The following is a 19,069-nucleotide window of genomic DNA, read 5'->3' as shown; positions in this document are numbered from 1 at the left end:
TGCTTCTGAAGGAGCTATAACTTAGAATTTAGCAAGGAGTGGAAGAACGTGGAAGGGGGGAAAGGGTGTCAGGTGTGGTGTGTGCAGCTAGAGAGTACTGGGGGGCAGGGTTAATGCAGTTTGTGTGTACAAAAGTATAAAATAGATGTGGACAAAACCCCAATCATTTACTGTTACTTCTCCATCTTTGAGAAAACAGGACTTGCATCTAGTCTAAAACCAGCTTACTTTGCAGAAATTGCTAGAAGGGAAAACAAGCTGAAATTATTTTCTTAAACTAGAATGTAAGTAAATAAAGTGAAATTGCACAAAATTATGGACTGCACAATTTTGGCCTCAGCATACACTTCCATGTAATGTACAGTAGGTAAAAGTGCTGTTGGAGGATCTTTCAGATTTTTGTTTTTAACTTAAATTTCTTTTTGTTAAGGTCTAAAGTTTTAACTCTGAGATAAATCTTGAGGAGTCTGTTGCTTATTACAGATACTAACAGATGTAAATACTAAATTATTATCTTTTAATACTAAGCAACTCTCTTGGTTTGAGGAATAAATGTGCAAAATGTAAAGAAGAAATGGAAAAGAAATATATCTGGCAAAGAGGCTGGATTTATTTGTTGTATTTATTAGCAGTTAAAGTAAAAGAAAATAACTGCATGTAGTGAAGCTGCAGTAAGTCATGGACTTTTGATTTCAGCAGCACGCAAGCACAAATTCCCTTTTTTTCACTGATCAGTGAATAAATGTGACAGGAAAAAAACATTTTGGTTTGCCACAGCTTAAGTTACCACAGTTCATTTGTTAAAACCCTTAATTACACAGCAGTTACGATTTCTGGTACTAAGTATCTTGGCAGAACACAGCATATAGTGAATGTAAATAGGAAAACCTTTTTCCATATGAATAGTTCCCATAGAAGCTTTCTGTTGTGTGTACATTGTATGTATGTTATTGCATTCAAATGCACAAGTTCCGTTTCCCGATCCTTCCGTGATGTGCAGGTTAACGTGTAAAGTTCATTGTGTTTTTAAATACATTAAGTAGATCATGCATCGTAAACCCTGAGATTTGGAGTCTTAAGACTTCCTTTTCCTATTCCGTGTTGTAGATGTTTTAATATAGCAACTTGTCATTTTGAGCACTGTTTTTCTGGGTCAGGAAGGGGTACAATGTAGAAATCATTAGCTGTTAGCTCCTGATGCAGAGTAATGTATTTGGAAGCTTTCTTTGTCTGTGGGATCACAAATTTCTCTGTAAATTCACTTTTACTCATTTGCTGTTTGCCTTGCGTGATCAGTACACTGTTAATGAATGCCAGTGCATATGTGTAGCAGTTGTGGTCATGTTCTTCGTACCTAGGAAAAATATCTCATTAGTAAGAGTTAGCGCTAATCCATTAATTACTGCGCATAGAGGAATATTTTACTGAGTGAAATAAGGAAGCACACGCTCTCTAAGAACTATTGCCATTTTCCTTTAATGCTGGTGCTTAAATATATTCTATTCATCACAAGCTGTACTTTCCAGGCAGGGATACTAGAAACTGGGAGCATAAAAAAATAAAAGGCGGCTTATAATAATTTCTTATTTTTATACTTATTTGGCTTTTACCTTGTTAACCTTTGCTCTTCCATCTATTGTTACTCTGTTACCTTGAAAACTTCTTCCTGCAGCAGTAATGTTAATTGTGTGCCACTATGTGCACTTCTTTCAGTGTGGCATTAACTTGGAAGCTTACTTAAAATGAAGTAAATTTCATCGCTAATATGCTGATACAGTCACTATATAGTGTGCCAGTCAAAATCCCATTGGCAATGATTTGTGCCAATTCTGCAAGGACAGAAATACTAACTGTGAATAGGAGGAGTAGCCATGTAAAATGTTCTTGCCTTTTTTCTTTTTTTTTTTTTCCCCTGCTTCCCTAACCTAGGAGCATATGGCACTAACTTGTTCTTTTCACTGTCAGAATGTTTCTCAGATTCTCCCAAATGTTTCATGTTGGCCACTAACAACTTCAGTAATTGATTCCATTCCCTCACCACATAGTGCTGCTTTTTCCACTGGCCCCGTGTAACTGCATTTGATACAGACCTGCTCAGACTCCTGTTTGCCATCTGCCTAATCCTCAAGCTTCTTCCATAATTGCCTCATCCTCTGTCATTTTCCACCTTGTTCTTCCTAGCCCTGAGACTCATTCCTTGCCTTGTACTGTCAGTGGCTCCATGGTCTGTATTGCCACAAGGAATCTTCTGCGACGCTTGCCCGTCAGCCCTGGGAATTTACAAGGTGTTTTTGCAAGACCTGAGGGGTACGGGTATCAAAAAGGAACCCTGCGAGCCTAAGCCCAGTTCAGGACAGCTCACTGTTTTCTTCAAAGCTATTCTGGTTTGTTAAGGGTATCTGAAGTGACCCACGAGCTCCCATTTAGTAAGCAAGCAATTTGCTACAGTGTACTTGCTTTACCAAAACAGTCGTTAAGGAAAACCAACTGTGAGTAACTTCAAGAGTGGCTGTCATCACTGTGCAGTACAAAACATCTGGAAATTACACTGAAAAAAATGTTGGCTTCGCCAGCTCAGGGCTGAGTCTGCAGAGTGCCGCAGCACGTCTGGGTAACTTATGTGTACACAAGAGCTTTCCTGAATCAGTTCCACGATTAAGCAAAGCTTGTAATACCTCACTTTTGTTTGCAGATTATCTTTGTATTTATAATGCAAAAGATTCTGTAATACGCTTATTACCACCTGTGTCTTCCAGTTAGCATCTCATTTTTGGGTAGCATGTCTTTATACCCGGACAAGCAAGCCCGGTATCTCTCACTAATTTAGGATATTGTTGGTCACGGCTGTGGCCGCTGTTCTTTGCTGCTGTTATATACCATCTTTCCCGTAAATGAAAAGTAGTCAAGAAAATTAGAATCAGGCTTGGCCTGAACTCAAAGGAGTTACAGGATCAGTTTAGCACAGTTCCTGTCCATTGAAAAAATAAACAGAGGAGTTAACTGAACTTTTTTAAAGATGTTAAATTTTCAACAGTGTAGTGGCCATTGGTCTGTTTATGGAAAAAGTAGGTCACTTTGGCAGGAGGTGACAGACGGAGGAAAACCAAAGAAAAGCCCGTAGGAGAGATGCACCCATCTATCCACCTTCTACCAATGCTTTTTTTGACATCGAGTTAATTGTAGTAATAACGTTAAGGCACTGGGAACTGCCCAAGTATCAGAGACACAAATCCTGTTGGCTTTACAAGTTCCATAGAGATGTAAAAATTCTATTCTAGCTCAAATTCTTTCATCTCCTGGTACTAGGGAGATAATAAATCATCTCTGAAGTTTTATAGTCAAGCACATACAGAATTGCTAAGACCTGCTTTTGATTTGTTGTGGGGTTTTTTCTTTTAGGTAAGATGACATCTACATTCATTAACTTAAGCACTTCACAGAACTATGCTCAGACAGGCTGTTTGTTACACGTACTGTTAGTGATGAACAGTGCAAGGACTGGTGTCTTGGAGAGCAGGCTGCTTTGTCGTCAGCAGGCTTGGTGATGTGGCAGTGCATGTTTTAGCTGGGCTGCATAACTTGTAACGCTGTCATCAAGCATTGACTTCAAGGAAAGCTACAAAGAACTGAACGTTCTCGTTGGAACATACTGGTTTAATTCAAAATAGGTGGAAGCCTTTCTGCACTTAACTTTCCAAAGCAATGTTACGAACCAGCTGGAAGAGCTGGAAATGAGCCTGACTGTGTTTCCCATTTCTGATCACTGACAACAAAGAAGTCATCTGGATGTACGATCTGGGCAAGAATCCCATCAGTGTGGTCAGCCTGTGAACGCAAACACACCTAAAACTGCTGAAACCTAGAAGAAATAATTACAAAACTGCACCTGGACTTTTCTACTTCTGTACTCGGCAGCATGCTCTTAAAGGTAACATTTTGTTGAACTGTTTTATTTCATGCAAGATTCTTTCTGTTGCTGAAGAAAACTTCCCTAAAATGATCTCTTATTTTAGAGCTTTTCCATTCCAGCAGATGAGTTTGTTACTTACTACTTAAAAATACTCTTTTTCTGTTTAGCAAGGCCACTGAGTTTCAAGACAGCCTGACAGCGTTGTTTAGACTGGTTTGTTAGAAATACATGTTCTAAAGGAGCGGGGCTCTGAATGAACCACGAGCCTCGCAGCATCCAAAATGGAATAGCCCAATTTATCATCCCAGACTAAAAACTCCTATTGCATCCAGCTTTTAAACTACATACCTGTGAGGAAGCCAGGCCTCTCCCACAGAAAATTCCTCTAGGAGTGTATCCCACTGCTGAAGAAGCCCAAACATGTCTGGCTGTACTAGTGGGATACTAATGCACTGTTCCCATCCAGTTTCAGCTCTGTGAATGCCCTCTTCATTGTAATTATACACCACGCCTGAAAACAAAGAGTAACAGATGGTCAGGTGGCACCGGAGAATCCGATTCATAGCCTTTTTTGTCTGTGCGTGTTCTTTTTTGTTAAGTGAGGAAAGCTACTACGTTTCCCATACTGCCATTTTCTTCCTAGGTTGGCTATACCACGGTTTCCCATCAGGGGCCTTCTGTGGCTGCAGAGCAGAAAATGCTGTCCTTGCTTTTATCAAAACCCAGTTCTCATTCTTACAGTGTAATTTCAGATGTTTTTTGATAATGAAAGCAACTTAGGGACGACCAGGCTTCTTTTTTAAACCCCCAGATTAGACCATCTTTATATTAAATATCTCAAGTGAGATTTTGCAGGGTGGGCCTACTCTAGGAGAACTTGGTATGATTTTTTTTAATGTGGCTTTTTTAATGTTGTGGGCGTTTTTAATAAAGGTTATTTTTAGAAGTAGCAAAACCTGTGTTTAACTTAACATTTCCTGAAACTTCTTTTAAAAGAAGTAGGCTGCCTAGCTTTTTATTTCCTTGTGTCAGGAATAGACATCACCCGTCAATTCTGTTCTGTGCAACGTGAGGAGTGGTGTACGGCTCTGATTCGAAGCTCTGTGCGCTCACTGCGGCAAGGCAAGGTAAATTCTTGGACTCCAGATTTTTTTGATCTTTATGTGATACTCTTTTGTAGTGAAAAGCTGAGCTCCTGCTTCTCTGCATGCTGAGGAAGTAACGCATTCTTCAACAGCAAAGCGTCGGGTATTTGGATGTCGCAGCCTGCGTTTTTAGCAGGTACCAGATACCGCCGCAGTGGCAGCGGTGGCTCTGGAATAGCTGTCAGGTGATTTGGCTTACGGAAGGTGGAGGGAGCAAAGCTGAACTGGGCCATACAGTCCCCATCGAGGTATGGGAGATGGGCAGTGGTTTGTAAGGCAACTACAAAGCACTTTTTACCATTACTGTTGGTTATTCCAACATGAAGATCAGCTTTCCCGTCGTAGCCTCTGAAAGAAAATCAGCGCTGTTGGCGATGGATGTGAGCGTTGCTTGTCCCCGTTAGAATCACGGAACGGTTTGGGTTGGAAAAGACCTTTACGGTCAGCAGCCCTTCCCCGCCACCTCCACCAGTAAACCGCCTCCCCAGTTCCTCATCCAGACGCCTGTGGGAAACCTCCGGGGCTGGCGACTCCGGCACCCCCCTGGGCGGAGAGGGGAGGAAGGCCCCGGCCCGCTCCTCCTCCCAGCAGCTGCCGCTGCTCCTGCCCCGGGCCCAGCGCGCGGCCCGGAGGCACAGCTCCGCCCAGGCGGCGGACAGGGCGGGGGGGGGGGGAGCGCGGGGCCGCGGGGCTTCCAGGCGCCGCTCCCGCAACCTGACCGCACGGCCAGAGCCGCCTTCCCGCCGCGGGGCCTACCCGAGGAAGCTGCCGGCGGTGGGCCGGAGGAGGAAGGCGCGGGGCTGGCGGTGGCCCTGGCGGAAGGGGCTGGGGAGGCGGACGGGCGCGGCGGGCAGCCCGGCGCCGCGCAGGGGGCGGCCGCAGACGGGGCAGCGCGGCGGCGGCCGGCGGCAGAAGATGTCGGCGCCGCAGTGCCGCACCCGCAGGACGGCGGCCTCCGCCATGGCGGCGCTCTGCCCTCTCCCGCCGCGCCTCTGTGGCGCGGTGCGCCCCTGAATAGTGTCCGTGCGGACCGCCGGCGGGGGGGCGCTGTCGCGGCCGCGCCCGGCTCCGCCCTTCCTGCCCGCGGCTGAGCGGAACCCCGGTGCGCGGTGCGGGGAGCCGGCCGGGCCGGCGGGGCGGGGCGGCGCGGGGCGAGGATGAGCACGAAGCAGGTGACCTGCAGGTGAGCGCCGCCGGCCCGGGGCCTGTCCCCGCCCGGCCCGGCCCGGCCCGGGCCCCGCCGAGCCGCTCGGGGCCTGCTCGTGGCGAGGGCGAGGGCAAGGGCAAGGGCGCGGGGGCCGCCCCTGGGCCGGGCGGGCTCTGGGCCCGGGCCCGGCGCGTTGTCGCGGCCCCGTCCCCCGGCTCAAGCCGCCGGAGCGCCTCTCCCCCCGCCTGGGCGAGCCCGGGCTCGGCGGCGCCCGCCGCTGAGTCGGTAGTTGGCCGGGTGCGTCTCCCGGGAGGCGGCGGCGGAGGCTGCCCGGTGCCTGCCGCCGCCCGGGGGCGGGGAGCGATCCCCAGCCGGGGCTGTGGGTGCCGGGGGCGGGTGCGCGGCCTCCCGACGGGGGGTCTTCACTCCGAGCCAGAAGCGGGGCCCGGTTTGGGCGGAGGCGCTTTTCCAAGTTCCCTGTGGGAAGTAAACCCGTTCTTGGGGTCCTCCTTACAACCCAGAGCTCCCTGACCAGAACTCCTTCTCCCCCAGGTACTACGTGCAAGGAGTGTGTCGGGAGGGAAGCAAGTGTCTGTTCTCCCATGATTTATCTACAAGCAAATCATCCACCATCTGCAAGTACTACCAGCGGGGCCAGTGTGCCTACGGAGCTCGGTGCAGGTAAAGACCGGACTCTTTTTGGAACAGTGAGTTCAGAAGAACTGGGCATAATAGTCACGTGCAGTCGGCTTTAAGCCCCAGGGAATCAAGCTCAAGAACCACTAAGGTTGGAAAAGACCTGTAAGATCATCAAGTCCAACCTAAAAGAGATAAGATAACAAAGGGAGTGAAATAATATATTAAATAAGAGGTTTTTCTCCCGGTACCAAAACCAGCTTATGGATCCAGTACTACAGTTTTACTCTGTCTTGGCTTCAGCAATTACTTTACTCTGTAGAAATTAAACTTCAGGTGTCACGTATGTTTTTTATCCCTTTCTTACTGCAGTAAGACCGATGAAATGCAAAAAACAGCACCTGCAGCTTCACATGAAATAGCGTTCAGCGGCGTGGTTTGCTTTCCACATGACTGAAGCAGCTGGAAGCGGGCAGTGTTTCGGCAGTGCTCCGCTCGGTTCCCCCGACGTAGCTCGTAGCCTCCTCCCTGCACAGTCTCACGCACAATTTCGAGGACTTTCAGTTCTGCCTTAGAGCAAAGCGTTTTTCTCGCCCTCCCCTAGGTTTGGTGGGAAAGCTGAACAGTACCACACCTTTTCTGAAGTCTTCTGGTTAAAACTCCTTGAGAAATGCTCTAGTAAATACTGCGCGTTAGTTAATGTTGCTACTTTCCATGAGGGATGTGCCACAGGGCGGCCCGTGACTCCATGGAAAAATTCTGGTTGCAGATGAGAAGCCGGTGTTTGTGCCTTCACCTGGCAAGATCAGGGGATCTCACAGCGTTGCTGCGACAGCAACCGCTTCATTATATTTCCTTTCCTTTGCTTAGTTCATGGTACCAAACTTGGATCAGGAGGTTGAACATTAGTGATTTCTGCAGCTTCCGTTAGCTGCTCACATTGAATTAGTAACGTACGATGTTGGTGACAGCTGTGTTACTCACGGGGACCATGTCATACGCTGACTGGACCGTTACGATGGCTGCAACGTGTGTTGCTGTTTTGCTGGAGTTTGGGGCACTCGATGCACGTAAGCAATTCGCACGTATGGCATGTCTGTGGGCTTGTACAGGTCCCAAGTACAGGACCAGAAGCAGATACAGAGAATATTTTTGTTGCCATCAAAAATATTTTAGTGTTCAGGTATGTCCATGGCTTTTCTGGACCAGCCTCTTTACTGCACTGATTGCTTCTGCTCTGCTGCCGGACTCTATTTTGGAGCTTTTCCGGATGTTTTGAGTCCTTTCCTATCCCCTGTGCAAATACTGCATCTTCTCCTGTGGTGTGGGAGCATAAAGTCTGAGTGTTGCTGCTTGCAGGGGGAAACCAAGATCATAAAATGTCCCTCCTTCCCGCACAGTGTTTTGACGTTGCTTCTCTGAGAAATGCCAGAAAACCTGTTTGTGTGAGGGGATGATGAAGATCTAATTTAATATGCACATGAATAATGTTCTTTCAGCTCTGCTGAGTATCTCTGGAGAAGAAAATACGGGTGTGCTTTCAGAGGCATCCATTTTTTGAGACTGAGAAACCTTTTACTCTGGTTTTGAAAGAGACTGAGCAGTTCAGTCAACTTGTCAGAACAATCCTTTAAAAAAAAAAAAGTAGCTATTCAGTTTCGTTTTGGTTTAAATATTCATCAGGCGGCGTCCTGCCACCGTGCCGCGTTTAGCCTTTGTAACACTTGTTCTGTCTTTTTGCTTTCCCAGGTATGATCACACCAGACTTCCTGCGTCGGGGGGTGCAGCGGCCCCCGCGCCACCTCCCCTCTCATCGGCCGCGCTGCACAGCCCTCGCCACCCTCCCGAGCACGGCGCGCCGATAATCAGGAGCAAACTGCACGAGACTGGCAAACGGGAGAAGAAAACGCTGGTGCTCAGGGACAGAAGTGAGTGGGAGTGGTGCTGTGCTCCTCCTCCTTGATGCTTGATGGGAGTTTTTCCTCCTTTTAGTGCTTGAGTTTCGTGGACAGCTGGAGGGGTGCAGTCAGACTTCCTACCCGATGGGGCCTTGTTTTGGGGGATTTTTGGGGGGGCCTTTTTTTTGGTTTGATTTGGATTTTTTTGGTTCAAATATCTCTGCCCCTCAGATCTTTTTGTGCGTTTTATTCTCAACGTGAGGGCATTTGAAATGGGGAGAAACCTGGCTGCTTTGTGCCGGGGTACCTGGCGTGTGCTCTGTGGAGGATTGTGCCAATCCTCCGGAACACAAGCGCGGAGACACCCGTCCTCTCCCGGGAGGCAGCGCAGAGGAGCCGAGCCCCGTCTGCCTATGCACTGGTCCCACCTGTTCTCACTGTCGCACCGCGTGGGCCGGTTGCCCTAATGTGAAATGAGAGGATTTTTTAGCCTGTTTGTAAATAGAAAACAGCTGAAGAAATCTTGAAATCAAACTTTTGGGTAGGTAGTTTGTGGAAATTCTTGTGATTTGTGAGCAAAAGGGGCTTAGAGCTGAGATTTCACTGAGCAGAAAGCTTTTTAAAAAAGCAAACAAACTGGTAATCATTGGAAAGAAAGTATATGGAGCTTCTTGTGTGGATTTTGTGCAGTGTCTTCTTTGGTTCATATGATCTTTCTTTTTTCTAAGATCTGTGTGGCTTGAATGAAGAAAAGCAGAAACCCAGTGCCACAAGCGATGTGGTGTGTTGCAGTGACCAAAACGATAATCTGGAAATGAAGCCCCATTCGTATTTAGAAGCTATTTGCAGCGGACTGGAAGATCCGGTAGCTGGAAGCTCCTGTGCTGATGGAGAGCAGCTGTGTCCTTATGCTGCGGCGGGAGCGTGCCACTTCGGCGATCGCTGCCTTTACCTCCATGGAGACGTGTGTGAGATATGTGGGTTGCAAGTGCTTCACCCTTTCGACCAAGAACAGAGGAAGGCTCACGAGATGGTAATATTATCATGAAATCGGTGTGAGATTTGCTTTGCTCAGTGCAAGATGTGCTTTGTTTGCTCTAAAATCCAAAGATGTGTTTGGTAGAAGAGCCTGTTGTTCCAAAGAGCTTCTGTTTTATTGTTTATCTAGCTACAAAAATGATTCTAAGAGTGTTCAAGCGTCTGGGGCTTAATTGGTAATGATGATGCAGATAGCCTTTTACAGCAACTTCTTGGAGGTTTAGGCTGGATATTGGGAAAAATGTCTTTCCTGAGAGAGTGGTGAAGCACTGGAAGAGGCTGCCCAGGGAGGTGGTGGAGTCACCATCCCTGGAGGTGTCCAAGGAACGTGTGGATGTGGCACTGCGGGACATGGTTTAGTGGGCATGGTGGGGTTGGTTTGATGGTTGGACTTGATGATCTTACAGGTCTTTTCCAACCTTAGTGATTCTGTGATTCTTTTTTTTTTCCATTTCGTACTTATTGGCAACTTGCCGGCAGCCTTCTCCCAGAACACCCGAAAACTGTACCGGGGAAATGTCTTTTGTAGCTTACATGATGTTTCAGTGGTACGTTATGTACAGTGGGGGAGAGGAACTGTGGGCTGCCGGTGCGTTCTGAGAGATGGCCCGGCCGGTCTGCAGAGTCACCTCTCCAGGTGTCGCCTCTTGGTCGTGGCTGATTTAGGGCAGGGTCAGGTGGGGACAGACTGAAAGGAGTACAAAGATTTTGGAGCTGAACTTGAAGTAGGATGGCTGGAGGGACCGGATAAGGAATTGGTTAGGTAAAGATGGGCTTAAGGGGCTGCTCTTTGCCTGGCTACCAGATTTATGACAGGGCTGGTCAGGAACAGGAATTCTCAAGGCTGAGGAGGAGGAAGACCAGCAGCCTTAGTGGTTACCGAATCATAAGTGTCTCCAGAATCTGGAGTAGAATCCAAGGGGTTAAAAACCTCAGGTTTTGTTCAGTCGGCATGTATTTGCAAAACATGCTGGTGTGGGAGGTCTTGTGCTTGGTGTGGGAGGTCTCGCTTCTCCTGGGAGCTCGTTGATACCTGCACCGGAGCTCGTTGATACCTGGGACGGTGTCCCGTCACCGCCGCTGTCAGGTGCTCAGCTCTGGAAGCAGAGGTCTGTGTTGGATGAGAAGGTGCACTAGTCAAAATGCTGCTACTAATGTGGAATTACTTTCTGTCCTTTTTTTTTTATTACTATTATTATTATTTAAAGTCTTTTATTTTACTTGTCAAGTCCTGAGAACTTTGAAAAGCACGAGGTAAAACTATGCAGGTGTAACCACCAGCTCACCTTCTAGTGCTGCGAGAGCGTGAATTGGTTATCGATTGTCACTACCGGGATACTGCGCTGAGAAGTGCTGTAGGAAAGCCTGTCATGGGAGACTAATTCGTTAGCTGCGGTAAAGCTTAATATCCAGTGAATGAGTGTGGCCTTAATGCTCAGCAGAGTAACGTCTTGAGTGTGGCACTCATTCAGGACCCTGAATTAGATGGTTTTAGGGGTATTTGAAGCATTTTCTTGTGCAATACCTGTTCTGTGACAGAGGTACAGAGAGGTGGAAACGATGAGTGTTTGGGCAGTTTTACTTCTGATACTCCTGAAGCTGCAGAGAACATTGAAGGGCTGAAATACGTTATTGAATTTAATGTTCTTAAAATAAAATTATGATGATGAAGGGTAGGAATGATGCTTTTAATCAGCGTACCTTGTTTTTCCTGTAATAGATCCCTTTCCTAGACACTTTTGTTTTACAAGAAGCAGTCTGATACATGGACTGCAGTAACCAGTGACGTCTCTCCTGTGACAGATGTGCATGGCGACATTTGAGCACGACATGGAGAAGGCCTTTGCCTTTCAGGCAAGCCAGGACAAAGTGTGCAGTATCTGCATGGAAGTGGTGTACGAGAAACCATCGGCTTCTGAGAGGAGGTTTGGGATCCTTTCCAACTGCAATCACACGTACTGCTTGTCTTGCATCCGGCAGTGGAGATGTGCCAAGCAGTTCGAGAATCCAATCATAAAGTAAGTTGGTGGTAACCAGAGTCTCGTCTCTGTGGCCTGCGCCAGTGCGATGGGCTCTCCGGTGTGCTTTGACTCGGTACGGAAATAAAACTGGTGGTAAGGGATTCCGTAGCTGTAAATATTAACCCAGCCATTAGTAAGATCTGAGCTCAGAAAATCCTGGTCCAAGTCCTGGCAAATTCCAGGACGCTGGAGCGTGGCTATGAGAAGAACTACCTTCAAGACGAGTAGGGTGTCCTTTGGTAACAGTTTACTTACATGCTGCGGTCCTGTGTGGGAAGAGCTTGGCCCTTTGGCGCTTGGCCCTCTCTCCTTGGCGTTGACGGCGGGGCAGAGCGCACGCGTGCGGACTCTGGAACAGCCGAGACCTTGTTAACCTGTGCCCTTCACGGTACTCTGTGTGCGCAAACACTAACTCCTTTTTTTCTATGTATCTGTGTCCTTGATTTCTGGGTTTTTCTCTAAGTGATAGCTTACTCAAGCTAAATGTCCCGTTAATCTCGCATTTATCTGTATCTGAGTAAAAGCCTTCATCTTCTAGCTATATAAAAAATGCCTTCCAAACGTGCCTCTCCTCAGATGAGAGAATTTAAAACATCCGATTAGGGCAATTTCCTTTTTTGAGCATCTCTTTGAAAACTCTCTCAAGTTACAAGCATGCTGAGAAGGTGGGAAATATTTTCAGTCTTCTGCCAAAATAGACTTTTCTGCACAACTTTCATTATACATTTCCTTGAAGTGACCGTTGGCTCACTAGGACATAACCTGTCTTGGAGTCGAGCTTCTGCTGGAGAGGAACTGAGATGTTCTGCCTACAGCAGGGACCATGAGGGGTTTTTTTTTTTTTCAGGAACAGCACCCTGGAATCCGTTTTGAGGATGGATTAAATACTAATACAAATTCTTCAAACATGTTTTTTACATCTCTCCATAATGGTGAACATAGCGGTCGTTGCAGAGTTCACCTGAAGGAGGGACTTGGCTTAGTCCTGCTGGGAGCACCGTCTTTTATGGGACTTACGGGGAGGGGGTAATAAAACCTTTCCTGACGTTGTATATTTGATTCTTGATCTCAGCTCCTCATGTAGAAATCCACCTCGTAAACCCACTAAGTGAACAACTCACCTCTGGTAGAAGTCAAATCCCATTTCAAAGAGCCCAGAGACCTGCCTTTGTCTCTTTTCACCTGGGTTGGCTTTGTGCTGCGTGGGAGCTGCAGTACTCCCCTAATAGTTACGGTTTATTTCTGCGTACGGAGGAAATACCTGTTACTTTTGTTCAAGTCTAGAAACGAACGCGAGGTAGCACAAGCCCTGACCGCGCTCAGTTGGATTATTTCCATTGAAACGAGTAACGAAGGTGCACGTGCGCTGTACTGACGTGCGCGGAGGTGGCTGCCGCTTCCCTGTGACAGAGCATCTCCCTTTCCCTCGGGAGCCCACTGCTGCTGGCAAATTTATTGAGGAGTGTCAATCTCGGAAAGTAACAGAGCATTGCTGTTTTGTCTTGATCCATTAAGGTCTTGCCCGGAGTGCCGCGTGATATCCGAGTTTGTCATTCCCAGTGCGTATTGGGTAGAAGACCAGGAGAAGAAAAACGAGCTGATTGAAGCGTTTAAGCAGGGAGTGGGGTAAGTCCAGTAACCATGAACACTCTACACATTGTCCTCAGGATAGGTACGCTAAGGCTTAGTCGGTCAAAGTGCCTTTATTTTTAAACTTTATGCGATTACAAACCGTTCTACAGAGAACTCTTAATCTCTGTTAATATTTAACTTTGTGACTGCCACGAAAGGGTCTGTCGTGTAATTATAGATCAGAAATTATTCAAACTCGCTGTGCTCTGAAATGTTGAGGCTGTTTCGGCTCACTTGCCAAAACTGGCTTCGCGTGTTTTCTGTTGATCCCTTAGACGTAATCGCTGGGAAGGTTGGCAGTTACTGAGGAAAACAAATAGGGATGGAAAAGGTAATAGTCTCTTGAAATACGGGAGAAAAATTCACAGGGCTTTTGTAATGTCTGCTGGAAATGGAAGACGCTACATGACTGCATTCCTTGTATTGTCTAATGATTTGCCCGGTGCTTGGAGCACTGGGAGAGGTCCGCTAACGGGTCATTTTACAGCAGCTTTGCAAAGCTGCGCTTGCTGGAATGCGTGTAGGGGCTATGTCGTTCGCAGAAGGGTAAGATACCATTACTTACCTCCTTGCTCACCCTTTTTAAGGTCAACAAGCAGAGCTGTGCTTGGCCCGAGTGAGTGATGGCTATTTTGCTGAAGGTTGTGCAGCTTTATTCTGCGATGTGCGCCAACCTTTCAAGAAGCTTTTTGGAGCACCAAAGAAAATAGGCCTTACTTAAACCTGTGTGTAGCTGTTGCTACTAGCTCTTCAGCTGCTTGGGAAGCTTTAAGTCTCTGAAGTCCTGTTATAGCACAGTAGCAGAAGTGCAGAAAGCAGTACTGCTCCATTGAATGTTTAATCCAGCATCTTGTTTTATCTTAGCCAGGCAAAATATTTGAATAAAATTCATCACCTCGAGCTGAGGTTGTTCAGATAGACAGGGTTTGTCTTCAATACCCTATTGCTGTCGTGGTTATTCATTTTAATTCATGAGGACTTTGAACTGGGGGTAGTAAGCTGCACTCAAAAGCCTCAGCTGAGTGCAGTTTGTGAATGGCCATGTTCTCGGTAAGGTAACCGTCTGCGTTACGGGAATAGGGGTGTCAGGTAGTGATGGGAGTTGGGTTTGGCTCTTGTCAGCCTCTTGTAGAGGAGAGAATACAAAAAAGGGGGTTTGCTGAAGTGCTCGGCTAACACTAATACATTGTGTTGTAGATGAAAATGTCTTCAGTACAGAAATTCTGTGGGTAGCTCTTTCGGCAGTCAGTTTAACTTGAGGATTTAGTATTGCACGGAATGAAAAAACGCTAATAAAATGCTACCGAAGTGGCGTCTAGGCTACGAGCAGGGGTCACGCCAGCACAAATCTATTCCAATTTATATGCCAGCGCAGAACAAAAAAGGTCGGAGCTGGAAACCTGGAAGTCACAGACCGCTTGACTTCCACACCAAGACAAATCCGTTCGGCTTTTGATGCACTGCCTGGTTGGGGGGTTTGGGTGGTTTGGGGGTTTTTTTGTCATTGCTGAGCTTTCTTCTCCAGTTAGTTGCTATTTGATAGACTGTATCTATGTCTTAGGAACCAGTTTCATCACTATTTGCATATTAAGTTTACAAGTACAGTTGTGTTTTCTCTGTAGTTTCCTCTTCAGCTGTTTTTCACTGTAGAACAGTCTGCCACTCCCCCTGCCCCGAGTACTGTTGTAAGGCTCACCTTTATAAAAATCCGCTCCGCAGCTACAACAGCTTGGTTGAACAACAAAGCTGATGGAAACTTACATCAACAAGGTCTTGTCCTACAACTTCCAAAGGAGGAGAGGAAAGGAACTGCGTCGTAAAAATGTAGTGGTAGAAAATATAGGAGAGGAATGTTGCTAGAGAAATAGCAAGGGATTTGTTCATGATGATGAAAACGCACGTGTAGGATCGATGACATTCTTTGAACATCCTTCACTTCCCCTGTCTTATGAGAGTTTTAATTTTTTTTACTAACTATGCTGTTCTTTTATGTATTTCTTTGTTTGCTTTTAATCATCTTTCCCATCTATTTTGCCTGCTGTCAGTGAGGGAATGAGAGACCAAAACTCTTGGTGTGTTACCAGAAGCAGTGCTTTGCGTCACTGACTACAGCAGAGATAAGCAACCATGGAGAGCGAACTGCATCCGCTTCCGTACTACCTGAAGGCAGTAACTCTCTCTTCTAATTCGATCAGGAAGAAGCCCTGCAAGTACTTTGAACAAGGGAAAGGAACTTGCCCGTTTGGAGGGAAGTGTCTTTACCTTCACGCTTATCCAGATGGGACGCGAGCTGAACCTGAAAAACCACGGAAACAGCTCAGCTCTGAGGGGACGGTGCGGGTAAGGGAACACTCCACTCCTGTTTTGAGTGCAAAGTGTACTACTTGGATATGTTTCACACCATGCATGGCCTCGGAGAAGTGCAGAAAGCACTTTTCCTCGAGGCAAAGGTTTGTTATTAGGGAAAGGAGAAGGCACCTTTCACTTAATAGAAAAGATTTATTATTGTTCTATTTTTTTTCAACCAATCCATCTCATGGCAAACCTTTCTTCAAAGGAATTCTGCCACTAAAGCTTTTGCCGACAGTATTAAAAACTCATCTCATTTTCCTGTATAGAGCTGGCAATAAGACCAGGCAAAAAGGTTAAAGCCTTCTCAAAGAACGCGTTATGGCTTGGCCACGGGGCTGAACGGTCAAGGTCAATGTTTTAATGTGGATACAGCTCCTTAATACTGGCTAGTTTGGCCTCACTATATTCACGCTGTAACACTCGAGAGCGGTTGTCACTTCGAATTTAACAGCAAAGGTTGCTGAGAGTGTTTGTTAGTAAAACCTAGCACAAACCCAGCATTTGAATCTCAATTTCTGACCTTTTTTTTAATGAAGAAATAAGACTGATATGGGAAAATACTTTGATGGACTGTGGCAAGTACTGGTTCATGCTCAGATTTTCTTCTATTCCAGTTCTTCAATTCCGTTCGTCTGTGGGACTTTATTGAAGACAGAGAAAGCAGGACTGTGACCAGCGCAGACGACGAAGTGACGGAACTTGGAGAACTTTTCATGCACCTTTCTGGGGCTGACGAGGAGCCTGCCACTTCTCAATAAAGAGAACTAAAGGTGCTTTCATCTATAGCAATCTAGCTATTTATTTAGCGATGCTTTTACTTTCTACAGCACAGTTAGAATGAACGTGCCCTGTGGTTTACTTGTGCAGTCCTGGTAAAGTTTTCGGATAGTTTTTGTATGGCAACAAAAATACTGAAATATATTTAAAAAGTTAAATTGATTGCATGGAAAAAAAAATCCCTTAATCCAAGAGGGTTTTCTCCCTCTTTGGCCTAACATGTGCTGTTGTGTGAGCTGAGTGGTAGTGTAAATACAGCTCCTCTCTTACCATTTAAAGCTTAAGCTGTTAAAAACTGTTGCTAAATCTAGTTTGGGTGCTTTTCTTTTTTCCCACTAAATCAACTAAATGTATATCTACAAGACCCCAGTGGGAATAACGGTCAGTGGAACTTTTTGCTCCTTAAAAAGGAGATTTAAGAACTAATACGCTATACCTCAAAGTAGTACGTAGAGTTCAGAATCAAGATGACTGTATTCTTACAGTGAGTGTTTCAGTAACGGGGCCTGGATGCTGCCCAGCTCTCAAAGTCAGAGTGGGTCAAGTTCCTACCCTTATTTAAAAATAATTAAACAGTATATAGTGGCAGGAAGTGTCTCTCAGAGCACCCGCGGTGAAGCAAATAAAACTGTACTGATTAATGTGTTCAGGCAGAGCAACACTGGGGTCACAACATACAGCTAAATTAAACTTCCAGCACAAATTGGATTTTTGGAAACTGTATAATGAGAGTAAGTCGTTACTTTCAATAGTCATTGCAAACAGCAATAGTTAAAGTTTTCTTCAATTTAACTAGTTCAAATGTATTTAACTGGAAGGGAAACCTTGATTCAGGTTAAATGAAGTAACCAAGTAATTTACTGATCGCCTTATGTCCGTGATCTTACAGTCTGCAACTCTACAACATACATAATTTCAGTTACACAAGAAACAATTAGTATTAAGCTGCTGCTTTTCTTAACTGTGTGGCTGATGCTTGGGCTTCTCCATCTCCATGTACCTCTGGCAGAGCGAGAGACACCTTTCTGAAGCTGTAATGCAGTCTGGGAACAGCCCCGCTCCCATGCAGCTCCCTGCCCCGGCTGCAGCTGGCAGAGAGCGTTACTGAAGCACGGGCAGACCTTCAAACGTTATACATTTAATTCATGTTTGTGTTGCGAAAGTGATTTGCAATTTGATTGTGGAATTTGATACAAGAAGTTAATTCTGCTACATCATTTGTATTAACTTTGCAGTTAAACTGAAAATTCAGTCTGGATGGAACTGGAATGGCCACCGAGTAATACAGCAGTAAAACACATGAGTACAAGCAGAGATTTCTCAAGCAGTCAGCATACAATTTAAAATAAGTAGAGGGCCAGTTTAACTCATGGCTTGAGGATAATACCCCATGCCCTTGAAAGGTTGCTGGTCTGCTTAAAGACTCGAGCCTTTCAGAAAGCTCGATTGTTGAGATGACAGAAATTATTTGTATTGTGAAGCAAAGTATATTTAGAGACACCTGTGCAAAAAAGCTCTGTCAGCATGGCAAATAGGGCGCTGCTGTGATGGTTAAAAGCTAGGATCTGGGTCACTGTCGTAAAGCAAACAGCGGGAACCTTAATCTGGGATTCAAACATCTTCAAATGGCACCAAATTAGTGACTGCAGGATTATCCGCTTCAACCATTGGCTGGCATTCCTGGGGCAGAGCTGAAGCTGAGAAACGTCCTGGATGGAAATACTGCATTTCTAGCAGGGTTCCAACAGAGGGGGGGGAACTCCCCCATCTCTCCTGGCCAACAGGTCCCTCAAATTGAACCTGCAAATCTTCCTCTCTGTTCTGACCCAGGAAATGTGACTTCTCCACAATTATTTCCCCCCTAAAGTTAATCTTTAACAATGCTTACTGCGAAGTCAGGCCTGAGCTTGTCAGTGTCTATAACCACTTACACGTCAGCTGCTTTTTAAAACTGGCATACGAAGGCGCCAGTGAAGGTCTCACTCTAGAAAAGTCGTGTTAGTGTAATTCTTCATCGCTAATTACAAAGGGGAAGGAAAATAAAGTATCACTAAGAGTAGTCAAAGTAGTACTCTAAGATGAATGTTCAAGGACACTTGCGCAGGCATCCTTTCTACCCCAAAATACTTACGCAGCCCTTGGCCTCCTGCCTGAAGCTTGTTTCTAGCTGGTCTTGCATGTCTTTGGTTTTTTTTTTCCCAGAAAGAAATACTTTCAGTAATAAAATATACCAAAAAAAGAGTCAATGGAGAGGATGTTCTTTACCTTAAACAAGACATTCCTGATTTACTTTGCCCCAAGAAGATATAAACCAGGTAAGACTAGTCTGAAATTGAAAAGATAACTTGGTTTTCAAAGCTACCTAGGGACAACATAAAGAGAAGTTTTAATTTAAAAGCAGTAAGACTTAGAAACTCAGGCCTTTTAAATTCTTCACTTAGCAGCTTTCATCTAATTTGTCATCAAGTGCTGGTCAAAATAAGCCTATTTTTCAAAAATATTTTAATTTTTCA

The 19,069-nt window shown here is 45.8% G+C and overlaps 2 protein-coding genes across 4 annotated transcripts; one reads left to right on the top strand and one right to left on the bottom strand.

The window, feature by feature from the left end:
- Positions 1 to 689: 689 nt before the first annotated feature.
- On the bottom strand, positions 690 to 6,017 carry MKRN2OS (MKRN2 opposite strand). The gene is made up of 4 exons (XM_059823309.1): positions 5,812 to 6,017; positions 5,354 to 5,403; positions 4,259 to 4,421; positions 690 to 1,354 (listed from the first exon to the last, which is right to left on the bottom strand). The coding sequence occupies exons 1-4, from the start codon at positions 6,015 to 6,017 to the stop codon at positions 1,129 to 1,131; spliced, it is 645 nt and encodes a 214-aa protein (XP_059679292.1). The 3' UTR covers positions 690 to 1,128.
- A 195-nt stretch (positions 6,018 to 6,212) lies between these two features.
- On the top strand, positions 6,213 to 16,540 carry MKRN2 (makorin ring finger protein 2). Of its 3 annotated transcripts, none has more exons than XM_059823229.1 (8): positions 6,213 to 6,238; positions 6,755 to 6,883; positions 8,588 to 8,766; positions 9,465 to 9,769; positions 11,578 to 11,792; positions 13,311 to 13,421; positions 15,623 to 15,767; positions 16,394 to 16,540. In XM_059823229.1, the coding sequence occupies exons 1-8, from the start codon at positions 6,213 to 6,215 to the stop codon at positions 16,535 to 16,537; spliced, it is 1,254 nt and encodes a 417-aa protein (XP_059679212.1). In that variant the 3' UTR covers positions 16,538 to 16,540. The 3 variants fall into 3 exon arrangements, with proteins under 3 accessions (XP_059679212.1, XP_059679213.1, XP_059679214.1); XM_059823230.1 differs by having other exon boundaries at positions 15,627 to 15,767; positions 16,394 to 16,478; XM_059823231.1 differs by lacking the exon at positions 6,755 to 6,883.
- The last annotated feature ends 2,529 nt before the right edge of the window (positions 16,541 to 19,069 follow it).

The sequence above is a fragment of the Gavia stellata genome, chromosome 12 (assembly GCF_030936135.1).
Source record: "Gavia stellata isolate bGavSte3 chromosome 12, bGavSte3.hap2, whole genome shotgun sequence".
Classification (NCBI taxonomy): domain Eukaryota; kingdom Metazoa; phylum Chordata; class Aves; order Gaviiformes; family Gaviidae; genus Gavia; species Gavia stellata.
The sequence above is the reverse complement of the archived record's forward strand: the minus strand, read 5'-3'. Positions and strand labels throughout refer to the sequence as shown.